The sequence below is a fragment of the Homarus americanus genome, unplaced genomic scaffold (genome assembly GCF_018991925.1).
Source record: "Homarus americanus isolate GMGI-L3 unplaced genomic scaffold, GMGI_Hamer_2.0 scaffold47967, whole genome shotgun sequence".
Taxonomy (NCBI): Eukaryota; Metazoa; Arthropoda; class Malacostraca; order Decapoda; family Nephropidae; genus Homarus; species Homarus americanus.
The window spans coordinates 1,275,263-1,300,814 of NW_024731965.1; the positions used below are offsets into that span (position 1 = coordinate 1,275,263).

General features: G+C 41.6%; 1 protein-coding gene across 8 annotated transcripts in view; it reads left to right on the forward strand.

Annotated features, from left to right (window-relative positions):
* Positions 1-576: 576 nt before the first annotated feature.
* The window catches only part of LOC121868112 (restin homolog), a 273,799-nt gene continuing 248,823 nt past the window's right edge, over positions 577-25,552 (forward strand). For 7 of the 8 annotated variants that reach the window (XM_042368383.1, XM_042368384.1, XM_042368387.1 and 4 more), the window contains exons 1-3: positions 577-776; positions 4,103-4,171; positions 4,520-4,594. In XM_042368383.1, the coding sequence (XP_042224317.1) occupies positions 725-776; positions 4,103-4,171; positions 4,520-4,594 (196 nt within the window). In that variant the 5' untranslated portion in view covers positions 577-724. The remainder of the gene's footprint in view (positions 777-4,102; positions 4,172-4,519; positions 4,595-25,552) is intronic. The other variant, XM_042368385.1, reaches the window with a different exon arrangement.

Consider the following 25,552-nt stretch of genomic DNA (forward strand, 5'->3'; position numbering starts at 1 on the left):
TCACTTGTGTGCATGAGCCTGAGTAGTTGTTCACCTTTGTTCCTTATTACCCTGTAGACGGTGATCGGGTGGACGCCGAGGTAGAGAAGCTCCGACGCCTCAGTGAGGAGTTCACCAGAAAGGAAGGTAAGGCGGGGTGTACTCTCACTACTTCCAGTACCACCACACCGTAGACTCTTTAATATACTATATATATATATATATATATATATATATATATATATATATATATATATATATATATATATATATATATATATATATATATATATATATATATATCCTTAAGATTGTTTTCTCCTTTTATTTTTCTATCCATAAGCAATTAGTTTTCTCCCGTTTTTGTTGTTGTTATTATATGGCAGATATTTCGTCGACTAATTCTTTTTCCCCTGTTCCCTCCCCTACACCAGACTCCACATTCCTAAACGGCACCGTCAGCCCCAAAAGTCAGTCGCCACCACCCAGACCCACACCTCTCTCGATTAACAAGACTCACAAAAATATTTACAACAACAACAACAACATCATCGTCCCCATTGCCAACATCAACAACAATAGCATTACCAACGGAGTAAACGGTGACAACAGCGGCTTCCCTTTCAAACGAGCCAAGTCCCCACTGCGAGAGAACGGTCTGTCCCCGTCCGTGTTGGTGGAAAAAAAGGCTGATCCAGAGGAGCCCTTCCTTCCTTTCACCTTCCCCGACCTGCCATCCTACAAGATGCCCTCCCAAAGGCGCTTCAGTGAGGATGTTAACTTCCGCCGGCCACTGGGTAGGTTGAATCACACACAACACACACACTCAATCAATCGCAGAACCAATAACATGAGATGATAACCCACTGGGTATTTTGTAATTAATGAGAAATGACAGGACTTACAGATTTAGTCCCTGTTAGTCATATCAAGGCCAATATTAGACCCCAAATTTTCTTCAAATATTATCATTCATATTCACATCACTGTTGCATAAAGTTACGGTTTGTAATTATATATTATCAATACCTGGCCATTGTTAGAGGCTTTAAATTATAAGTTTTATTGGATTATATTAACACCACATTCTTGTGAAGTATTAGGTGTTTGGTAACTATTGATGGCAATTAAATTACTTTCCTATATAAAATAACATAGTTGATGTGATCTAATTTTTATTTTTTATTGTATAAACATTCACACAGTAATATATATATATATATATATATATATATATATATATATATATATATATATATATATATATATATATATATATATATATATATATATATATATATATATATATATATATATATATATATATATATATATATACACGAAGTTAACACATAAAGTATTAATAATACAAATTTTCAATGTGAACCGTTTTATAGCTAGTGTACACCCAAACTATATGCACACTATTGGTTCATATATAGCAATTACTTTTCATTCTGGCGTTTACACAAATTTACAAGCATTTTCAACTAAAAAAAATCAGATGTGTATATATTATTATATTGCAAGTTTACACGAGTTAGCCTCTCATGCTGTCTTAAAAAGAAAACAAAAACTTAGTTTAAAAAATAGAAAATGTAAGTCGGTGTTGAAGCATAACTAAATAAATAAATAAAATATCAATAACAAGCGTGTGCGCACACATACACACAAACAGTATATATATATATATATATATATATATATATATATATATATATATATATATATATATATATATATATATATGCAAGTAAATCACTGTAGGTGCAAGGTGATCCAGGTATATGCTGATAACCTTATGGTTATCAGCATATATATATATATATATATATATATATATATATATATATATATATATATATATATATATATATATATATATATATATATATTGTACGTGTTTCTATTATCGGGTATGCTTAAAACACAGATACACTTCATCCATTGTCCTTATCGTGACTTTAACGACATACACTTCTTCAGACTCGTAGTGTAACATTAAGTTTAGGATAAATTTTTAAGGTAAAAGTGGAGGATACAGTGTAGTGGACGTCTCCTCTACAAACTGCGTAGCTGCACACCACCTGCTACCGTCTTCCCTAGCAACCAAACGTATCCCATTCCAATGCCCGCCGTATCTTAGCAACGGAACTAGTCACCGGCTACTTCTCGGGTTTTCCCAACATGACTCATAGAGGACTGGCGGCCGCTGCTGGGTGTATATAAGCTCTGTCTCTCCATTGAGATTCATTCTGCCCATTTTCCTGAATATTTCCAGCAATGCTGATACCCCTCCACTCTACCATTGTAGGGGTATCGAGATATTAATGTTGTCTAGCACTCAGGATGGAAGGAAACTCTAATGTGGTTTTCTTGTATAATATATAAGTTATATGATAGACAGTCTGGTGCTGGAGGTGCCGTGTGGTGAGGAGCTGGTCAATAGAGACGTTCGGTGAGTAGCGTGTTGAAGGAGGTAGATGTGCAGGAGCTTCGTTAGAGAAGATGTTGCCTGTTGCTGGCCTCCTGATTGAATGAATGCTGGACAGCAAGGAGCTTCCTGGAGGAGATGTTGCCTGTTGCTGGCCTCCTGATTGAATGAATGCTGGACAGCTAGGAGCTTGCTGGAGATGTTGCTTGTTCAGGAAAATGGGCAGAATGAATCTCAATGGAGAGACAGAGCTTATATACACCCAGTAGCGGCCGCCAGTCCTCTATGAGTCATGTTGGGAAAACCCGAGAAGTAGCCGGTGACTAGTTCCGTTGCTAAGATACGGCGGGCATTGGAATGGGGATAAGCTTGGTTGCTAGGGAAGACGGTAGCAGGTGGTGTGCAGCTACGCAGTTTGTAGAGGAGACGTCCACTACAACAGTTTTCACCACAAGGAACTTTATGTAATTGCACTAAAATTTCCAGAGCTGTTATTTGCATGTTACTAAATAAGAACCGAACCAAACTTGCTAACCGTGGGGGGATCCGCCCTCTGGGAACCCCCTGCCAGTGTTGTGGTGTGACAACACCTAGTGTGAGCTCATTCAAGACTAAACTTCACCAACACTGACGCAGGTACAAATATACTCTGGAGCCAGTACATGCTTAGTACTTGCCAACAGTGTGTAACAGAGACGTAAACGATCGTCCAAGCGGCTAACCAGCCGATCAATGACGAAGAGGATAAAAGTAAAAATATTAAGTCGTTTAGCCATATTAAGATGCTAACCAGGCCTTAACACGGTCTTGATCCTCAACAAGCACATATAGCTTCCGAAAATTAATAGAAAAAATATCCAGTACACGATGCCATGAAACTAAACGTCTCCTTGAGGAAGATCAATAAGAATACGAACATACAGTTGACTTCGCTTCCAATGAAACTCCAAATTGAAATATGAGGTACCTAAACCTCTAATATGGGATTCAATGTCCACGATATGATTCTCATTCTGTATCCCTAAAAGGAGTTTTGGAACCTATTGCGTAGTAATGATAAAATATAAAGGATTTGCGCAGACATAGAGTCGGAAAAGTGGAAACTGAGTCCTATAAAATAAGAAATAAAGACAAGCAAGTCAATAAATACGGTATTAAAAACTCCCGATGAAATTCCCCCCTTCGTTTCCTTTACATATTGACAGATACAGTACCGGGATTCCCTTCCTTATATCTTAAGATCAGACCGCAACATGGTGGCTACTGGAGAATTGACGCCGCCATATTTACTATAAATAATTATTTGCGCACAAGAGACGTTAAATTACTGCCATTTAATCAGTTTTCGCAGTGTTTTACACTGTAATTTTGCTCTTCTTTCACAAAAAATACTTAATATTAAAGAGTAAAGTTGTAGTTTCATTTTTATTACTTGCTATCATCCAAACAGCTCCGGAAAAATTTACCCTTTCTATAAATTCCTCCACTATTACCAGTTTTAATTAAACATATCATCACCTTATCATTCTTACATACTTATGAAGTTAAATACACTCCTGATTTCTTGTTGTTACTTTACATCGTTTTATTTACCTGCACTAGCCATTAAAGTTTAACTTTTTCTTTACAATATCGTTTAGTTTATTATATTGTGTTAACTGTGGTGTGTGTGCCCCCTCCCCCTACCAGCTACACTTCACGAGGATGAGGTGGTGGCCAGGCGACGCTTCAGTGAGGATGTTCGCAAGAAGTCCTTCGGTAAGTTATTTTCTTGTCTTAAAAGACGATACTTGTCTCTTATGTTTAGACTTTAACTTTGATTTGTTGCACGTCATTAGTTAAACTTGAGATTCAGATTTAGAGTTTCTAGTCTTGTAGTTTAAATTGTTATGTTGTGATGATGTGCTTAAAAAGTATTTGTCAGAATGCAGTCTTTATGTTTGTTTTTTGTCGTGTGTAACTTGCAGTGTATGTCAAATTGCTGTTTCCCTTCACCACATTATATAGTCCGCATTTTCACTGGCATGTTGAAAACCCTGTGAATGAACCAAATAATCCTCGTCTTATAATAACAATGTAGTGTTGAGCATGTTGGTGTGCCTGTAGACACGAGCGGCGTCATCGACGACATCCACAAGCACCAGCGGCGTCTGTCTGAGGCTGGGGTCCGCCGCCTCTCTGGTAAGTGTCAAGTGCTGCTGTTGGCTGGTCATACTTACTATAACACCATTAATAATAGTCTATTATTTGACTTTATATTACTTTTTGTTCCTGAATTTGAAGATAAACCATCAAAGGTAAGTTTACATCCTAGTGCGAGTATTTGACTAATGAACTAAATGGCTTGTAAGTCTTTTAAAGGTATCAGAAAGAGGTACGCAATTATCTTTGGTATTTATATCTAATAAGAACTATTGGATCTATACCATTGATACTAATTGGTATGTATTGGAAACTGTACAACCGCGATACGATGGCGTTATCCTCATAGCAACATTACATTTTCAATTTAATGTTTTTAAAGAGTTGAGCATCTCCCAGCAACATAAATTTTCATGAAAATAGCAACAATTGTTTGTGAATAGGTTGATTCTTTATGATTCCTGTTCGTTTCTGTTACCACACTATACTTAGAAAAGTAAAATACCTGGAGACTGACTGCATCTAGCCCAGCTGAAATAAGGTACATTGCCCATTGGTCATATAGCCTAGGAACTATCGTTGGTCCTCAGTCCACCCCTGGACCACCGGCACAAGATGCTAATAGTGCCCTGCTGGATATCAGGACCTCATCATAAGAGTTATTACCTGTATACCAGGGACATAATTTGTGATAACACCAGACGCTGTTGGTGTTTTGTTTTTCTTTTTTTCTTTTTCGTAAGGGTGCAATTTTATTTTGGAAATAAGAAAAAAGCAGAATGAGTGATTTTCTCGTGTCATATCACTCCAGAAACACTTCTCGGGGGAAACTTGTTTATATTTGTTTGAGTGCAAAATACACTAATGTACAGTGTCGGGAGAGGGAGGGTGGGAGCGTCAATTGAGTGCAACAGCTGGTGGAGAACGCACTGACCTCAGTCACCTTTACGATCATAAATTCAGTAATATTCCGTAAATAAAATAAACGATACATATGAGTAATGCTTTAGGAACAATTAGGAGAAATTGGCAAGTTTAGAGGCTGTATGCATGTTGACGAATCAGAAATGCTCAAGAGAAAATTATGTTAGTTTAGGTTTAGGACAACTTCGAGGAAGATGATTACTATAACATCCGTCTCTCTCTATCTCTCTCTCTCACACACACACACACACACACACACACACACACACACACACACACACACACACAAAATAGCCTCCACTTTCTCCTCTACAAATCACGAGTCGTGAGTGTGGGACAGGCAGGCGGCGAGCGTGTGTGGGGGTCATCGTGCCGTCATGCCTCATTGAGTGACATCATCTCCTCTACACGGGTTCTCAGATATTTCTATGCATGCTTACTGATATAGGTCCGTACAAGCACATGCGCCTTCTCACACGCGCACGAACCCATGTAAACGCGCACACGGATGCACACAAGAATATACATTACCAGTGCCAATATACATTCACTATATATTTCATTTTGTGTCCACTTTGAAGGAACACTATGCGTTCGTTCACGACATACACATGCCTGTAATCTGCTCTGTGTGTGTACAGGTGTTGGGTAATATAGTTGTAATATAGTTAATGAAGTGTGTGTGTGTGTGTGTGTGTGTGTACGTACACCTCTTGTTTATCTAAATGACGTGCATATGGAGTGACGAGTACACTGTACATGGAGGTAATGTAAGTATAAACAGGACGCCTATTTCGAGATGAAATATGTATAGGTTGGAGTTGCAAGAAGCTGATAAAGGGAGTGCTTCGTCATGACCTCAACTGTTAGGTCATGGATAACTGACCTTCTCTCCATCCCTGCCTCCCTCCCTCCCTCCTCTCCCGCGCCTCCCTACATCACTGTTATTTTGGGAGGTGAATAAAACAACTCAGTAATACCTAGTTACATCAGTAAAAAAATTATCTTGCCTCTCTTTCTTTACCTCTTCTTTACTTGACCACAACGACACTGACGAAAGAGACTTAATATCAGTGTGTCGTCAGTAAACCTGAGCAGCCACGTCCGCCCAGATAACAAATACACAGTGACGTTACTGTGAGAATGCGAAGCGTGGGTCCGACCTCAACCTATGTAGGGAGACAGAGAGGGCTGTAGAAGAGGCAGTCATAGAGAGGGAGGGGAAGGATAGAGAGGTGTTAAGGGCAGTAGCATAAAAGAGGGGATAGAGGAGGTAATTAGTTAAACAACTTTACTGACAATGTGTATTTGCTCGAAACAAGGCTAACAAAGTACTTGGGTTCATACAAAGCGAGGTCATCCTAAAACTATATCTTGCGCTTGTGAGACCTCACTTGGATTACGCGGTTTAGTTATAGTCACCGTACTACAGAATGGATATAGAATCCCTAGAAAGAATTCAGAGGAGAATGACAAGATTAATCCCAGGCATTAGGAACCTTGAGTACAGAGACAGGTTAAAGCATCTTAATTTGCACTCCCTCGAGAGACATAAAGTGAGGGGCGATATGATCGAGGTGTATAAATGGAAGTCAGGGCTAAACAAAGGTAATATAACAAAGGTACTCAAACTATCCAACCAGGAGCGAACTCGAAGCAATGGTTTTAAATTAGACAAATTTAGATGTAGGCACAAGATAGGTAAACATTGGTTTGGAAATAGTGTAGTGGATGAATGGAACAAGTTACCAAACATCATCATTAACTCGAATACGCTGGATAGCTTCAAACATAGGTTGGATGGATATATGAACGATAGGAGTTGGGCCAATAGGCCCGCTGCATTTTCCTCCATTCTTATGTTCTTATGTACAGTTTTGCCCAATCTTAGTAGTTCGGTCAGGTCTTGACACTAAGGGTGCCATCACTGATCACTGCCACGCAGGACAGAGGTTCATACACAACTATCAGGTATCTGTGCAATTGCATATCTTAGATCTTTTAGATCAAAGTTCATGATTTTAAAGTGTATGTTTTGTTATAAGGTCAGGGGGAGGAGGTGGGAATATTCATCATCCACACACTTTCCACTATCATCATTTCCATACTTAATTCTCATCATTACCATCTATATCACAACGTCATCATGTCGCCATCAATGAGAGAGAAATGTTGTTTCAATAATTTCCTCTCATGGTGTCCCCAACACATCTCACAAGTCCCAGCTCCATCTACGACTCCTGTACAGTCTGTTTCTCTCAGCCTCTCCTTAACCCTCGTCCCCTGGGTGACCCGGGGCTAGTTGACCCCTGGTGGAAGATATAGCACTGGTGGGCTGACAGGGTGAGTAACACCCCAGGTTGTGACATCTTCGTTAACACGTCACTCCTTAAAATAGCTCTCTGGTAGTGTGTTTTAACGTTGAGAATAGTATGCTTCCAGAGTGTCCACAGGCTCCTCACTGATTCCCACTGTCATGAGTATACAATGTCTAGATGTTTAGTTTAATTCAAAATGGTGAAGACCTCTAACAACCTAGTTGTTGTTGCATTTAGGTAAAGTGAAGCACACTTGCTCTCCCGACATACAAGGAGTGGTAGTATAAGCTGCGTTCATCTTAATCCCAACATGTTGTTATGACGTTTTCATCACCATGTTGTGTGTGAGCTTTCATCCCAGTTGTAGGGATAAATGTGCAAATAACAACTGTATATCAGAGCGTCTCAGATGTTATCGCTTTAACTCGCATTAAAAGCTTTTCCTTTCCCTCTTTAAGTTTGCTGTTGTTTCTGAAGTTAAGTCTAAAATAAGATTTGTATTAAGATCATTATTAATTTTCTAATTGATCTTTCCTTATAATTTTTTAAAGCTTCAGGCTAAATATTTGAACTTAATCTAAAATTACTTTTAGAAATCTCGTGAACCCGTCTAGTGGTGTAAGATTATTGTGTGAACAAGTTTTGAAGAGTTTATCAGTCATAGGTAAGGTGGAGCAGCCCACTGTGAGGCAACACAAGGCTTCACTGCATCAATAGTGCCAGCCCTCCCTGCCACATCACGGCCTGCCACACTCATATATCCTTCTGCATCAGTATAGTTCGTTGATTTACCGGAAAATTATTCTAAAAATTTCTTGAGTAAAAAAATTAATTTTTTTCTGAAAAATCGGTTAGAATCACTTGTAATAAAAAATGATAATAATTAACGGTTTATTGAAAGAGCATGGCAGCCGGAAGACTGAAAATATACAGTTACATAATTGGGGAATGGGTCTTCTGAGTGACAAATAATATACAAGTAACATAAGTGATACAAATATGATATATAATAACTAGGTGGGGGAGAGGCTCAAACTACAGGGCATTTCAACATAGTGACAGTGCAAGAAGTAGTATTTACTGGGAGTGAATACATTGGTTGATTACAAGTTATTGATAATTTTTACAATGGTTGGGACTGGGCTGTTCTTATAGCGATCAGTTCGTGTGTGTGTGTGTGTGTGCGTGGATAATAGGACGATCGGGTTCATCATTCCATATTAATTTACAGTACTGTATTCATTCCTCGCAAAGTCAACACGGTAGAGGCGGAATAACGTTATCTGTGTGGGCACTAGGGAGAGAGACGATTGTTCAGTGCGAGAATATAGTTGAAGAATGTAACCCGCTGACATGTTAGTTAAAATAACTTCATTTGACATTTCATGTATCCTCTTAAGCCACAATAAACACATGATCTGGCTCGTGTCCATGTGTGTGAAAAAATATATAAGCTGAGTAAGCACATTTTCCCGTGAACACATATCTAAACATAGTGCGTTTGTTACTAACAAAACACGCTTTACTTCCTGATGAATAACACCATTGTGGTGTGACGTGACAATCAGTGGTGCCGCGCTTGACATTTGATATCAAATAACCCAAGTCAAAGCTATGCCAAACCCAGTTTAATACATAGTGCTTCTGCCTAAATGTGCTAGCTGGTGAAACAACATCTTTACATAATAAATAAAATTATTATAATTCCCAGTTCTCTTTATCGCCAATATATCCTGGCACAGTGTCACATACGTTCCGCATCGTGTCAACCGTTGACTTGGTAAGACGTGACCACTGCCTGGGGTCGACGCTCACCACAGATCACCCACGGCCTGGGTAACTGTCTAGGTGAAGTTAGAGCACATTTAATGGCCTCACTTATACTTTAGTACAAAGAAGACAAACCAAAGGGCCCTGGAAATTGCACTGAGACTTACCCCAAACTTAGTTAGGAAAGATATTAAGGTATGTGAGTAAGAGAATAGAAAACCTGCACCGCCGTAGTCATGTTGACACCCCACACACAGTTTGAGTTATTTGTAGGAATTAGCCTCACCACTCTCACCAGGCTCACCCACCAACCAACCACGATGACTCATCTCCACTCACCAGCCACACTGACCTAACCAACCCTCACCATCATACTGACTCAACCACACTCACCACCATACTGACTCAATCACACTCACCACCATACTGACTTAACCATACTCACCACCGTACTGACTCAACCATACTCACCACCATACTGACTCAACCATACTCACCACCATACTTAACCACACTCGCCACCATGCTGGATCAACCACACTGACCACCACACCTGGCCAGGAACTTTCATAACATAAGTCAGGTATATGATATAATACCTCACCTCCATCTCACATGCACCCGTCATGTTATAATGAGTTTCTTCTTACCAGCGAGTCAGCGACACCTTAGGCACGGGAGGGGGGACCTCGTGAAGGGACCACCAACACCGTCTTGAGTTAGTACCACACTGATAAGGTAGACTATCTATTGTAGGGAGGTAAAGGTTACCTGAATACTGACGAGTGTGTTTCATCATGTGTATCGCCAAACATTTCACCATACTGTGCCTGTTAACACGTACGTCACCTAGTAGTTCGCCTAGTTGTCACCAAGCTTATCATCTCGAGCACAAGCGGCTTTGTCTAACTCTAACATCGCCTCCTCCTCTCTCCCTGATGGCATTAGTGTTCTGGGTTTATGTGTGAAGGGAACTGGCAGCTCACACGAGTGAGTTTTCGTAACTCTTCCCTCACTGTTCCACTAGATAGGTGTTGAGAGCGAGGAGAAAGATAAGAACATGGTGCGTTGGGGATGACTCACTCTCGCCTGTTTTTGTTTTTATTATTATTATTATTATTATTATTATTATTATTATTATTATTATTATTATTATTATTATTATTATTATTATTATTATTTCGCAGGAATGACATTATAGATACAGGGACATAGGCAAGTTCAGCTACCTTGACAACAGTATACGAACACTGCCGCGTGTACATGAGTTGGCCCATCATCTTACACGCATTGAAAGCAAAGACTTATTTTGATTGTTCGTCATAAAATTGCACAACAACTGTCCATCGTTTAGACATCAATATTCTGGTAATCTCTGTCATCCAAGACTTTACCATTTCATAAAGTGAATTACCTTAATGATTATCTATTTCAGCAAGAAGTCTGGGATATTACGGACTTAAAAAATCCTTTATTATTTAACAAATTAACTTTTAGACATAATATGGTGGTCATTATTGTTCTCAAGTCGTGAATCATTATTTAATGAGCAATGTGGAGTCGAGGGTCGGCATGGTTGAAGGGCTGTTACGATCATTCACTTCCTCCGTCACCGTCACACTGCTGGACACCCTCCGTCACCGTCACACTGCTAGACACCCTCCATCACCGTCACACTGCTGGACACCCTCCATCACCGTCACACTGCTGGACACCCTCCTTCACCGTCACACTGCTGGTCACACTGCTGGACACCCTCCGTCACCGTCACACTGCTAGACACCCTCCATCACCGTCACACTGCTGGACACCCTCCATCACCGTCACACTGCTGGACACCCTCCTTCACCGTCTTTTGCTGTTGGACCCACACCGTCACCGTCACACTGCTGGACACCCTCCATCACCGTCACACTGCTGGACACCCTCCATCACCGTCACACTGCTGGGCACCCTCCATCACCGTCACACTGCTGGACACCCCTCCGTCACCGTCACACTGCTGGACACCCTCCATCACCATCACACTGCTGGACACACCCTCCATCACCCGTCACACTGCTGGACATCCTCCATCACCGCCACATTGCTGGACACACACCGTCCACACTGCTAGACACCCTCCATCACGTCTTTACTGCTGGACACCCTCCATCACCGTCACACTGTTGGACACACACCGTCACAAATCACACTGCTGGACTCCATCATCCTGCTGGACACCCTCCATCACCGTCTGCTGTTGGACACACACCGTCACCGTCACACTGCTGGACACCACCTCCATCACCAAAATCACACACTGCTGGACACCCTCCATCACCGTCCTGCTGGACACCCTCCATCACCGTCCACACTGCTGGACACCCTCCGTCACCGTCACACTGCTGGACACCCTCCATCACCGTCACACTGCTGGACACCCTCCATCACCGTCACACTGCTGGACATCCTCCGTCACCGTCACACTGCTGTACACACACCGTCACACTGCTGGACACCCTCCATTACCGTCACACTGCTGGACACACCGTCACACTGCTGGACACCCTCCATCACCGTCACACTGTTGGACACCCTCCGTCACACTGCTGGACACCCTCCATCACCGTCACACTGCTGGACACCCTTCGTCACACTGCTGGACACCCTCCATCACCGTCACACTGTTGGACACCCTAACAAATCTGCTGACGTTTTTTTAGGAAAGTCTTCGAGGTAGTAGATAATGACGAAAATTACGATGTTATTTACTTAGACTTTAGCAAAGCGTTTGACAGAGTTCCACATCAGAGGCTTCTGAGAAAAGTTAAGGCTTATGGTATCGAGGGGAAAGTTTTAAATTGGATAAAATTATGGCTCACCGATAGAACACAGAGGGTCAGCGAAGATGATGTGAAATCTGAGTGGGGCTGTGCAACCAGTGAGGTTCCCCAGGGGTCAGTACTGGGCCCACTCGTGTTCATAATCTACATAAGCGATCTAGATACTGGGATCAACAGTGACATAAGCAAGTTTGCGGATGACACTACAGGAGGATTTAAATAAACTGCAGGACTGGTCAGAAATGGCAAATGAAATTCAACACCAGCAAGTGCAGCGTACTTAATATTGGAAGAACAAATACTGTCAATGTATACAGCCTTAACAACATCAACCTAGAGAAGTCGACTTGTGAAAGAGACTTAGGGGTACTTGTAAGCCCGGACCTTCGGCCTAGAAAACAGTGCGTCAATGTTCGAAATAAGGCAAACAAAGTATTAGGTTTTATATCTCGAAGTGTAAGTAATAAGAGTGCGGAGGTCAAATTGCAACTATATCTTGCGCTATTCAGGCCGCAACTCGATTATGCGGTTCAGTTGTGGTGCCCTTATTATAGAATGGATATCAATTCACTGGAATCGGTGCAGCGAAGAATGACGAAAATGATCCCGGGACTTAGAAACCTTCCATATCAAGATAGATTAAAGGAACTAAACTTACATTCCCCAGAAAGACGAAGAGTGCGGGGAGATATGATAGAAGTATTTAAGTGGGTGAAAGGAATCAATAAAGGAGATATAGATAAAGTTCTTATAATATCCGAGCAAGATTGGACTCGAAGCAACGGATTTAAGTTGTATAAGTTTAGGTTTAGAAGGAAGATAGGAAGGAACTGGTTCACAAATAGGGTGGTGGACGAGTGGAACAAGCTTAGCAATTTTGTAGTAAGTGCTGGAACGCTGGAAAGTTATAAAAGGAGGCTAGATCGATTCATGGATGATAAAGAGTGGTTGTAACTCTCGACAGGAGCTGCCATGCACATGCACAAGCCAACCGGCCTATTGCAGACTCCTTATTTTTTTATGTTTTTCTTATGTTCATATCACCATCACACTGCTGCACTCCCTGCGTCACCGTCACACTGCTGGACACACACCGTCACCGTCACACTGCTGGACACCCTCGATCACCGTCACACTGTTGGACACCCGTCACCGTCACACCGCTGGACACACACACCGTCACCGTCACACCACTGGACACCCTCCATCACCGTCACACTGTTAGACACCCTCCGTCACCGTCACACCGCTGGACACACACTGTCACCGTCACACCGCTGGACACCCTCCATCACCGTCACACTGTTAGACACCCTCCGTCACCGTCACACTGTTGGACACCCTCCGTCACCGTCACACTGCTGGGCACCTTCCATCACCGTCACACTGCCGGACACACTCCGTCACCATCTGCAACACCACACCAAACCTGTATGATGTGATGTGACGGATTCTGATCAGATCTTAGCGTGACGAGATTAACCTGTGGGATCTGACGTATATAATCATGTGTGTTAGTCAGCTCTACAGGAAAGTGCAAGGCTGGGAGATTTTAGTCATATTGATAGTTTTTAGAAGACTTGTGGAATCTGTACAGCCTCGGGAGGGAGCAGCAGGTGGCAAGTTGTCCTGCCTCAAGGTCAGTGTGGCGAGGTGGGTGCTCAGCCACCACAAAACCTGTCCTTGCTCACATTATGTACAAAATTGAGCCAAGTTTGATAACTACTGTTTATGCATGGCGTTGAAGTGTGCATCACCGTATGCTGATTGTACAATGTCTCGTGTCTATAGTATTTAAAAATGTCAAGTCGTGGATTAATTTAGTTTCTGTTTGATTAGATTAGTTAGCAATCCGTAATCAGGAAATGATGCACGTACACGTATTCCTAAAACTTTCAGTAAATACGTGTGATCCCTGATTAACCTAGAATGTTCTTGTATTTACTACAACAGCTAGGGTATACGTACAGTACATTTTTTTTAAATACAGCGGTGATTTTTATCATGATTAACTGGAGGAGTTTTAGTGAATGTATGAAGAAAAATGTGGGTCCCCACAACAATGCAGCCTCTGATGCAGCTCTGATCAACCTGTTGACAACCAACCAGATCAACCCAGCCAGCTCTGATCAACCTGTTGACAACCATCCAGATCAACCCGGCCAGCTCTGATCAACCTGTTGACAACCATCCAGATCAACCCAGCCAGCTCTGATCAACCTGTTGACAACCAACCAGATCAACAGCCAGCTCTGATCAACCTGTTGACAACCAACCAGATCAACAGCCAGCTCTGATCAACCTGTTGACAACCAACCAGATCAACCCAGCCAGCTCTGATCAACCTGTTGACAACCATCCAGATCAACCCGGCCAGCTCTGATCAACCTGTTGACAACCATCCAGATCAACCCAGCCAGCTCTGATCAACCTGTTGACAACCAACCAGATCAACCCAGCCAGCTCTGATCAACCTGTTGACAACCATCCAGATCAACCCAGCCAGCTCTGATCAACCTGTTGACAACCATCCAGATCAACCCAGCCAGCTCTGATCAACCTGTTGACAACCAACCAGATCAACCCAGTCAGCCACTTCCCGATGACAACCAACCAGATCAACCCAGCCAGCCACTCCCTGACGAGGACAACCCTGGTGACTAAACTAATATTAGTTCTGCATCAGGGATGTCATCTGTTACACCACAAGATGTACAAAACACACACAAGGAATAGCTGAAGAAGCAGCGTGATACGGCATGTTCTGGATAATCGCGCCAAGCTGAGAGAATGGTAATTTTTTTTTAGTTTAACAAATTTATTGACAAAGATTGGTAAAGTGAAGTCGCTAAAACAGCAAAACTGCGGAGCCTGAAGATAATGTTGCTATTATTTTTCCAGCTGTAGACCATGGTAAAGGGAGCCCAAGATATTTACTTGGTTTTATCATCTACAAAGATCTAGAGACAGAGCAGTACTAAATACTTGTTACAGCAGGGATATTGAGAGGTTTATATCCTAGAAATTAATTAGATTTGTGCCCTTAGCGCTTAGTAACATTTGATGATGTTTGTCAAGTTAAATCGGTATCATTACGGTCTATTGTATTGCTCAGTTTACATCTGGTGGACAAGGATTTACTAAATGTAACTACATTGGCCCAAAGAAATGTCACACAAATCGCTGTAAGTGTTTTAAAGCAAAACTTATTTGTAATTCTAGACGCCATGGCAACATAAACTGTACGAAAAAATGATGCAATTACTCAGTCAAATGAAACATTATAGAATTAATTTTAATGTCAATATTTTTTATAAATTTGTCCATGATATATCGTAAATATATGGAATACCTAGTCCTTAATATTAGGAAATACACGTATCCCCTTCCACTTTTAGTAAATACCCTGTACATTAAATTCCTGAGTAAATCAGGGATTACAGGTCTTTACTGAAAGTTTTAGAAATTACGTTGTATTTCCTGATTACGGACATTTACTGTAACAAACACACACACACACACACACACACACACACACACACACACACACACACATATATATATATATATATATATATATATATATATATATATATATATATATATATATATATATATATATATATATATATATCACAAATTACAAATACGAAATCAGAAGACAAATCCTCCCCCTGTTTTGCGTAATGGACTCTCCTAACCTTTTCCGTGATGTTCATAACAAAAAATAAAATAAAATCCGCGGTGTCGCGCACCCATGCCAAAGGGGTGGAGGAATCAGTGCAGAATTCTTTTATCGTTTAATAAGCGCTACCCCTAGGCTCTAGCCATACTATCTATAATGCGGTAAAAAGATGGGGCGCTGGTGGTAGAACGGTACCGCTCTTGCCTCGCAAGCAAGATGTCACAGGTTCGATTCCCGGGCCGGCGGAAGTTGTTTGGACACTCTTCCTAGCCCCCTTGGTCCATGTTCACCTAGCAGTAAGTAGGTACATGTTGTAAATCGAAAAGTTGCGAATTCGTATTCAGGGAAAAGTTGTTGGAGCTTCAAAACTTGGGCCCCGGACATTAGACTAAGTGAGGAGGTGATGTTGCCAGGCATTGCGCCAGTCCTTGCAGCCAATCCCATGCCAAACTAACATATAGCACCCGTTAGCTGCCAACACCCTGTTGAGTGCGACTCCAAACTGCGCTAAGCCTAATGAATGCCTCACCACTACCTCCCTCCCTTGGACAGTGGTGCGTCACTAGGTGTGAGTGGGCCTTACTGGCAGTACAAATTGCGGTAACAATTACTTTGCATCCAAATGGATTGCAGTTGTGTGTGAAGTATTCACTAATGCTTATCCTGAGACACAAGTGCCAAATAAAACAACAAAACACCGGCTGGTAAAAAAAATCGAGGCACAACACGTTTGTTGTTTGGGTTGCGTTTTAAATGGTACACACCGTAAATACATGTGTGAAAAATGTGGTAAAATTATAAAATATACAGTATTAACTAGCTCAATGTAGCATGTTGTAATCCAGATGATACTAAATGTTTTACAGGGTGTTACAAAAGTTCCCGTGTACCTGCAATAATTAAAAATGTAGGGACAGTATTTTCCTTTTTATAATACCTTATACAGTATATTGGAAATGGTCGCAGTAAATGTTGAAAGTGGATACTATCCCAATATTTACTGTAAGTAGAACACGGTATATAACAATGTAGGTGCAACAAGGAACAACTACTGTACAGTATATTGTTTATTGTTGCCGATGCACAGAGATTTATCTAACCTCCCTGTATAATAATTCCCTTAAGTTAAATGCACAGTATTTATCAGGTGACACCAAGTGTGCCCCGGCTCTCACTGGCTCAGCCATGTCAATATTGTTGTTAATGTTCACTCTGGATCAGTTTTTTTTTTGGCCAATTAAACTGTTTCAATTTCAAATTTCAGCTACATGTAAATACGAGTAATAGAAGCTCCAAAAGTTGCTGGTAGCGAAAGTCAGAGCTACATGTTCAGTATCGCACATAGTTATTCCGTGTCTGTAAACATGTCCAGTACGTTTACCTCCGTATTACAACGTGGCCATTTTTGTACTTATCAACCAGGTTTGTACTTGGGATTCATTTTGCCCTTATCAACAGATGTTTGAACGTTGTTGTACACGATTCCTCTTACTTATTATCCCGGTGTGACGGTCTGCGCCGTTTAATCTCGTTAACTTGAAACAATATCCACTTTACATTATTTTAACTCCCAGTGTCATAAATAAATGAATAAATATGATTATTCAATGTTCTTATCTGTCTGTTGGTAGTTTTTGTCTTTTTCAAATGAAGTACAACACATTTATGTTTTTATTTTATATCTCAATTGCATGAATTTACCTTGAAACAGACAAGTTCAATTCAATCCACTTCATTATTATTAAATAAAATCGTCAGACGAGTTAACATTGATCCAACATGTGTAGACAATTCAGGAATACAATTCAGCATGAATATAGACAATGCAGGTACACAATAAATATACACAGTGCAAGTATACTGTCCATACAATGTACTGTACCTTGAGTCGCAGACAGTGCGGGTATATATTAACAGTAATGCCAGTCGACCAAGGATTGCCAACAAAGCCATTACAGTATATCGCGATTTCCAGTAGGCTCTTGGATTTCCCCGGAGTCTTACTGATCTCATGGAATATTTCGTGGTCATTATTATCTTTCACAGTGTTGTTTTAAGATTACAATAGAGTGTAGGGTTTCGTGATATAATGTTGTCTAGCACTCAGGATGGATGGAAACTCTAAGGTGGTGGTTTTCTTATATAATATAAGTTATATGGTAGACAGTCTGGTGCTGGAGATGCCGTGTGGTGAGGAGCTGCTCAGTAGACACGTTCGGTGAGTAGCGTGTTGAAGGAGGTAGATGTGCAGGAGCTTCGTTAGAGAAGATGTTGCCTGTTGCTGGCTCCAGGTTGAATGAGAACGGGACAGCGAGGAGCTTGCTTGGAGGAGGTGTTGCATGTTCAGGAACCGAGAGCAGAATAAGAGAGCTGGTTGGTGAGGACGCTCAGAGAAGGACAGCTGGTGGGTCGCCATGCTCGCCGGCGGGAGCGAGGACCGCCAGGCAGGCGGAGGAGAAGCGAGGGCCGCCAGGCAGCGGCGGAGGAGGAGGTGTTGCGTGTTCAAGAAGAGAGGCCAGAATGAATCTCAATGGAGAGACAGAGCTTATATACACAGCCGCCGGAAGTAGACCGTGGGAAGTCGCCGGTCTTTTGACTCCGTTGCTAGGGAACGGTAGCAGCTGGTGGCTGGTTGCTAGGATACTGTGGCATCTGGTGACGCCCCTCCCCTGGGCCGCTCGTTTGGTTGCTAGGGAAGACGTAGCAGGTGGAATGCGGCTATGCAGTTGTAGGGGAGACGTCCACTACAAGAGTTTTCCCTGATCAAAACTCTTCTACCCACTCACTTGACTCTCAGCTAACGTAAATATTACGTTACAGTTGATAAATAATAGTTAAAATCTTACAGTTTAGACCAAATATTTCTTGTTGTTTGACCACTCATAGCGCGTCTTTTAACACTCCAGAAATAAAGACGGGAATTTGGAAACAAGCAAGATGACGTCATCTAGTCTCCTGCACACGTGAGATCAACATTAAGGTTTCCTGTACCGACAACACAGGCCGATGTCACATTTTTCCACCCGAAAATTTTTAAAACATTTGCCAGGATTTTGTTTTAATGTTTCCGCCAGTAGAATATAGCAAAATTCAAAGAGTGATATTAAAACATTTACTAGAATTTCGATCAAATACAACCAGCATTTTTCAAAATTCCCTCAAACAAAAGTCCATAGTGCCTGGCAAAAACATCATGGTCACATTTATTCCTTTGTACCAGAGGTCCTTAAACGGAGAAAAATTTATGCAGTGTAACACCTTGTGGATATGAAGTAGTTCCAAAAATCTCACTGGGATAGATATTTGTAGTGATTTTGTTAACTAATTTTAGGTATTGCCTATCATTACCGAAGAATAATTACTTTTTCTGTTCATCAATGAGTTAGCTTGTTATTTATCTATATAAAACAAGGAAGTACTGTATGTCTGTTTGTTTGTGTGTGTGTTTTTGTGTGTGTGTCCGCACGAGAATCTCGGAAACTACTTTACCTATCTGTAGTGATGATGGATGGTGTTATATGTAGTGATGATGGATGGTGTTATATGTAGTGATGATGGATGATGTTATATGTAGTGATGGTGGGTGGTGTTATATGTGGTGATGATGGATGGTGTTATATGTAGTGATGATGGATGGTGTTATATGTAGTGATGATGGATGGTGTTATATGTAGTGATGATGGATGGTGTTATATGTGGTGATGATGGATGGTGTTATATGTAGTGATGATGGATGGTGTTATATGTGGTGATGATTGATGTTATATGTAGTGATGATGGATGATGTTATATGTGGTGATGATGGATGATGTTATATGTGGTGATGATGATGATGGTGTTATATGTGGTGATGATGGATGGTGTTATATGTAGTGATGATGGATGATGTTATATGTGGTGATGATGGATGATGTTATATGTGGTGATGATAGATGATGTTATATGTGGTGATGATGGATGATGTTATATGTGGTGATGATGGATGGTGTTATATGTAGTGATGATGGATGGTGTTATATGTAGTGATGATGGATGATGTTATATGTGGTGATGATGGATGATGTTATATGTGGTGATGATGGATGATGTTATATGTAGTGATGATGGATGGTGTTATATGTAGTGATGATGGATGATGTTATATGTAGTGATGATGGATGTTATATGTAGTGATATGTGTAGTGATGATGGATGATGTTATATGGTGATGATGGATGATGTTATATGTAGTGATGATGGATGGTGTTATATGTAGTGATGATGATGGTGTTATATGTAGTGATGATGATGATGATGGATGGTGTTATATGTAGTGATGATGATGGTGTTATATGTAATGATGATGAATGATGTTATATGGTAGTGATGATGGTGGTGTTATATGTAGTGATGATGGCTGGTGTTATATGCAGTGATGATGGATGGTATTATATGTAGTGGTGGTCGTGACGGTGGTAGTGACAGTGGTAGTGGTGGTGATGGTGATAGAGTATGTTTGTGGCGATAGTGGTGGTGGTAGAGACTGGAAAATAGTAGACGTAATGATGGTGGTGGTAATGATGATGGTGGTAGTAGTGATAATAGTGATGGTGGTGCTGCATATAGTGATGATGGATGGGGTTATATATAGTGATGATGAATGGTGTTATATGTAGTGATGATGGATGGTGTTATATACAGTATAGTGATGATGGATGGTGTTATATGTAGTGATGATGGATGGTGTTATATGTAGTGATGATGGATGGTGTTATATGTAGTGATGATGGATGGTGTTATATGTAGTGATGATGGATGTTGTTATATGTAGTGATGGTGGGTGGTGTTATACTGTATGTAGTGATGATGGATGGTGTTATATGTAGTGATGATGGATGGTGTTATATGTAGTGATGATAGATGTTATATGTAGTGATAATGGGTGGTGTTATATGTAGTGATGATTAGACAATAAAATAATAGCAGTTTAGTGCTGAAAAAATATACTTTGCTGTACCGTTGTAGTGAAAAACATGGTGGAACTTACATACACCGTTAATGAACTATTGATGGAAGAAGAAGTTTTGGGGACTGAACAGAGACAATGTGGAGCCTCCCGGAGGGTGGCGTCCTACCGTGGCCTAGCGGATGAGCGATTCTGCTAGTAAGTTATATAGATATATCGTGAACAAAAATTTTAATAGTTTTCGGTTTCTTTTGTTCGAATTGGGAGGGGGAAAAGTCCTAAGAGGAAGATAGAAAAGGGGAAATCGGGTGCAAAAGCTTACAGAACCATGCTCTATACCGTATGTGCCCCCCCCCCCACCCCATTTCTTCACTGATTTCAACCCTAATCAGTTCTTAATGACTAAAAAAAAATACTTCTATAATTTTGGGGTAGATCTGTGCCTTCGTGTGACATTGTTCATCTGTAGAGATGAACTATCCTTAATTTTTCCTCCATCACTGTGAGGGGCGGCTTCACAAGATGCTGCCACATTTTGCCACACGATAATTCTTGACATTCTACAAGTACTGTATGTATTGTACCTTATTGTAAAAGACGTGTCTTTTGCATTGTTACAGCAGGCTGATCCATGCATATTTTGCCACACACAACAATGTTGTTCACTTTACAAACGACAATACAGCATCATTCGTTCACCGTCATCAATTATTTTCGTTTCCCTTCCTCGTCAGACAAATTAAAACAAAAGCCGAGTCCAATAGTCCAAATAAAAGATATTTGCTTTGCTTCTGTGAACTTTTGGCTTAGTCCCGAATTAATATAGATTTAACAAAAATGCCAGTGACTCAGCAGGAAAACTACACGAGACCCCTTGAGAACATCAGCTGCGTCACAGTAACGGACGAAAACTGTTAGCTTGGCAGTAAAAAACTGTGGAGACAGTTAACTGCAATTTCAGAACGCGCCAGGAAGTGACTTTTAGAATCTGTCGTATTACCTGTTTTCTTCCTTTGTTTCTTTAGTTGTTTTTGTTGTTTTGTTTGTAAGTCAGTAGCACGGAAGTATCAATGAATGCATACCCTTCGCTATCAACGACCTCTAATGTATACAATTCTTAGAGGGAAAAAGAAGTCTTGCCTCATTATCGACGCGAGAGCAGGTTTTAGAATTTATAGTTTTCGGTGATGGTGAAGGCTGTTGTTGTGCTTCACTGTACACAAGATTTAGTGCAGGTAAAGTGTTTGTAGTAATGTATATGGGAAAATTACTGGTTTTATCTTCTCCCGCAACTTAAGTGTTTGTTCAGCAACAGCTCGTATGGTTGTGATATAAGACTAGTGACCTTCAGTGCACCTGTTCACTCTTCCGGTCCGCAGGCATTTTACTGTAGTTTTTAACGTGTTTAAGTAGTCAGTCTGGTCGTAGATATAACATGTTATGCTCCTTTAGTTTAGTGCATTGCTGGTCTCACCCGAGGCTTGTTCTCCATCTGCCCGTCGTCACTTGCTGCGTTACCACTCATTATACAGAAACCACTTAATATTCTTCAACAAACTCTAAACAGATGATGCGGTCATAAAACACATACAATTCCCCACTGAAGCCCCTTTAGTTATTTTTTTTTTCGTTACCGGCCATTAGACACAAACCACTGTAGATTTTTCATCAACCACGACACTAGTTTACAGGAGAATGAGACAAGGACATACGTTGTTAGGTTTTTATAGTAGGTGAAGAGTGTCCGTATAAACACCAGTATCGTACTGTACACCAAGCTGATACTGTCGACGATTATTATATTATATAATTGTTTACGTTAGTGCGGTGGATGGTGTTTTGAAGACACATTTGTAATCACAAATTCGTTTATCTGCTTTGTACTAGTAATGTTATTTGATTCGTTACACTCTCCTTGGATGAGTCTACTTATAATTATCAGTATTCCTATTAATGGGCAAAACTGAAGGTAGGAGCACCTCATATGGGGAAAGGAGGAAATCCCCCAAGCTCTTAAAGACACTTCCATTGTCAATATTTATAAGAATATGGGAGACCGGTCAGACTGTGGCAACTACCACGGGATCTAGCTCCTCTCCGTAGCTGGCAAGATTATCGCCCAAGTCATCCTAAACAGACTACTTCCTGAGGCTGAAAACTTCCTCCCAGAATCTCAATGTGGCTTTAGACCATCACGTGACACCACTGGCATGATCTTTGCTGCCCGCCAGATCCAGGAAAAGTGAAGAGAACAGCGTCGTGACCCGTACATGGCTTTCATCGACCTAACCAAGGCCTTCGACTCGGTCAACAGGGAAGCCCTCTGGTGGATCCTCAGCCGTTTTGGCTGCCCACCAAAATTAATCGCCATTGTGAGGCAACTCCACGATGGCATGAATGGCAGTGTCCTGCACAACGGCACCCAGTCTGAGTTCTTTCCCATCCAAACAGGGGTTAAAGAAGGGTGTGTACTGGCACCCAGGCCTGCCCTTAAGGGGGGACGAACAGGGGCGACCGCCCGGGGCCCCGGGCGTGTGGGGGCCCCGCGGGGCCCAGCACTAGACCCAGTGACCTCGGACACATTGCCTGTTGACTGGTTAATCTGACCTGACGGCTTAAGCCACCATCGCAACCGTGACCTTACCATCCATAGCGACAGTCCCATGGGGGTTGGTGGGGCCCCGCAGTGGCTGAGTTGCCCCGGGCCCCGCACCCTCCTAGGGACGGCCCTGCTGGCACCAACTCTCTTTTCCATTTTCTTGACTGCCTTCCTTACTCGTGCCAGTGCCAATTTAGCCGGTGGGGTGGACATCGAGCACCGGGTGAAGGGGGATCTTTTCAACATAAAACAACTCCAGGCAAGAACAAAAGTGTCGACAGCTTCCATTACTGAACTTCAGTATGCAGAAGACTTCACCCTTGTTGCTCACACTGAACACGACCTACAGGAGATATTAACACGTACGCAGATGCGTATGCGCACTTCAGCCTTGAGGTGAATGTACGAAAGACTCAGATTCTCTTTCAACCTGCCCCTTGTTCAGATACACCTCCACCATCCATCCAGCTTAACGGTACTACCCTCTCTAATGTTACCCACTTTCGGTATCTCGGCTCCCACCTGTCCACCACCGCAGACATCGCTGAAGAGATCCAGCACCGGGTCAGATGTGCATCTCAAGCCTTCGGCGGACTCCGAAACCGTGTCTTCAACTGTAAGGAGCTGAAATTATCTACAAAGCTGCATGTATATCGAGCAGTGGTCCTCCCCATACAGAAGGCACCTCAAGGCACTTGAAAACTTTCACTACTGTAGTTTGCGTTCCATCCTCCGAATTCGCTGGGAAGACAAGAGAACAAATGCCAGTATTCTTGCTGACACCAACTGTAGAAGCATAGCGGCTACCATTATTCATGAACAACTACGCTGTAGTCGCCATGTTACCATCATGGACGACAGTAGACTCACAAAGCAGCTACTTTACAGTCACCTAACGAATAGTAAATGTAATGCTACCGGGCAACCGAAAAGGTATAGGCATAGTCTAAGATCAACCTGAAAAAGTGTCAAATCGACTCCCTCACCTTGGAGACGATTACTCTACACCGTAACGTTTGGAGGAGCACCACACAAGGAGGTGTCAATACTTTCGAGTTAGCCCTACTGCATAACGAGGCAGACAAGCGCCAACGCCGGAAAGACGCTGCTGCCATCCTCCCGCACTAGATGTAGCCTCCCCACATGTGCAACTTCTGTGAACGATCCTGCCGGTCCAATATCGGCCTCTTTAGTCACCTCAGAACTCACCAACGTAGGAGACATCTTTAATAACTCATATCATTGTAACTTAGCTGGATGATCGTCATACTCGATTCCGAATGACAGCAAAGTAGTAGTAGTAGTAGTAGTGTGTGTGTGTGTGTGTGTGTGTGTGTGTGTGTGCGCGCGTTAAGTATACAATCTAGCACCAACACTTACTCCCCATGTATGCTGTGCGCGTTGATGTTGTTTTGTTTTTACGTGTGAACTTAATTGTTATCATGGGAGAACAGTCAGTGTATGTATGTCTGTGTATATATGTATGTGTGCAGCTCTACTGAAACGTTAGTGTACTGTATGCACTTACGGTCTTTTCATTTCATGTAAACATCATCTGCGTCTTTGTGCACGATTTTGTTCGGATGTTTTTTTATAAAGTCTTAAGTTTCGTCATGTCGCTAGAACTGAGAGTAAGACCTTAACTAATAGACAAGTTGCTAGTTTTTCTTTAATCATTAGTTTATTTTGGTCTCCTAGGACGGAATATTGGCGTATTTCTCTCATGTTCATACACTTACAGGTCCACACGAACACTCCAACGAGACTTGATCAACAAAAAGTGGCTTCCTGCAACAATAAATATTGGTAAGCTTCTCATAAACACAGTAAACACCATGAATACCTTAACAACAGTGGCGCCAGTCATCACACGATTTGTCGCTTAATGCTTTCAAACCAAAACTGGATTTAGTATTGGCAACGGTGTTTAC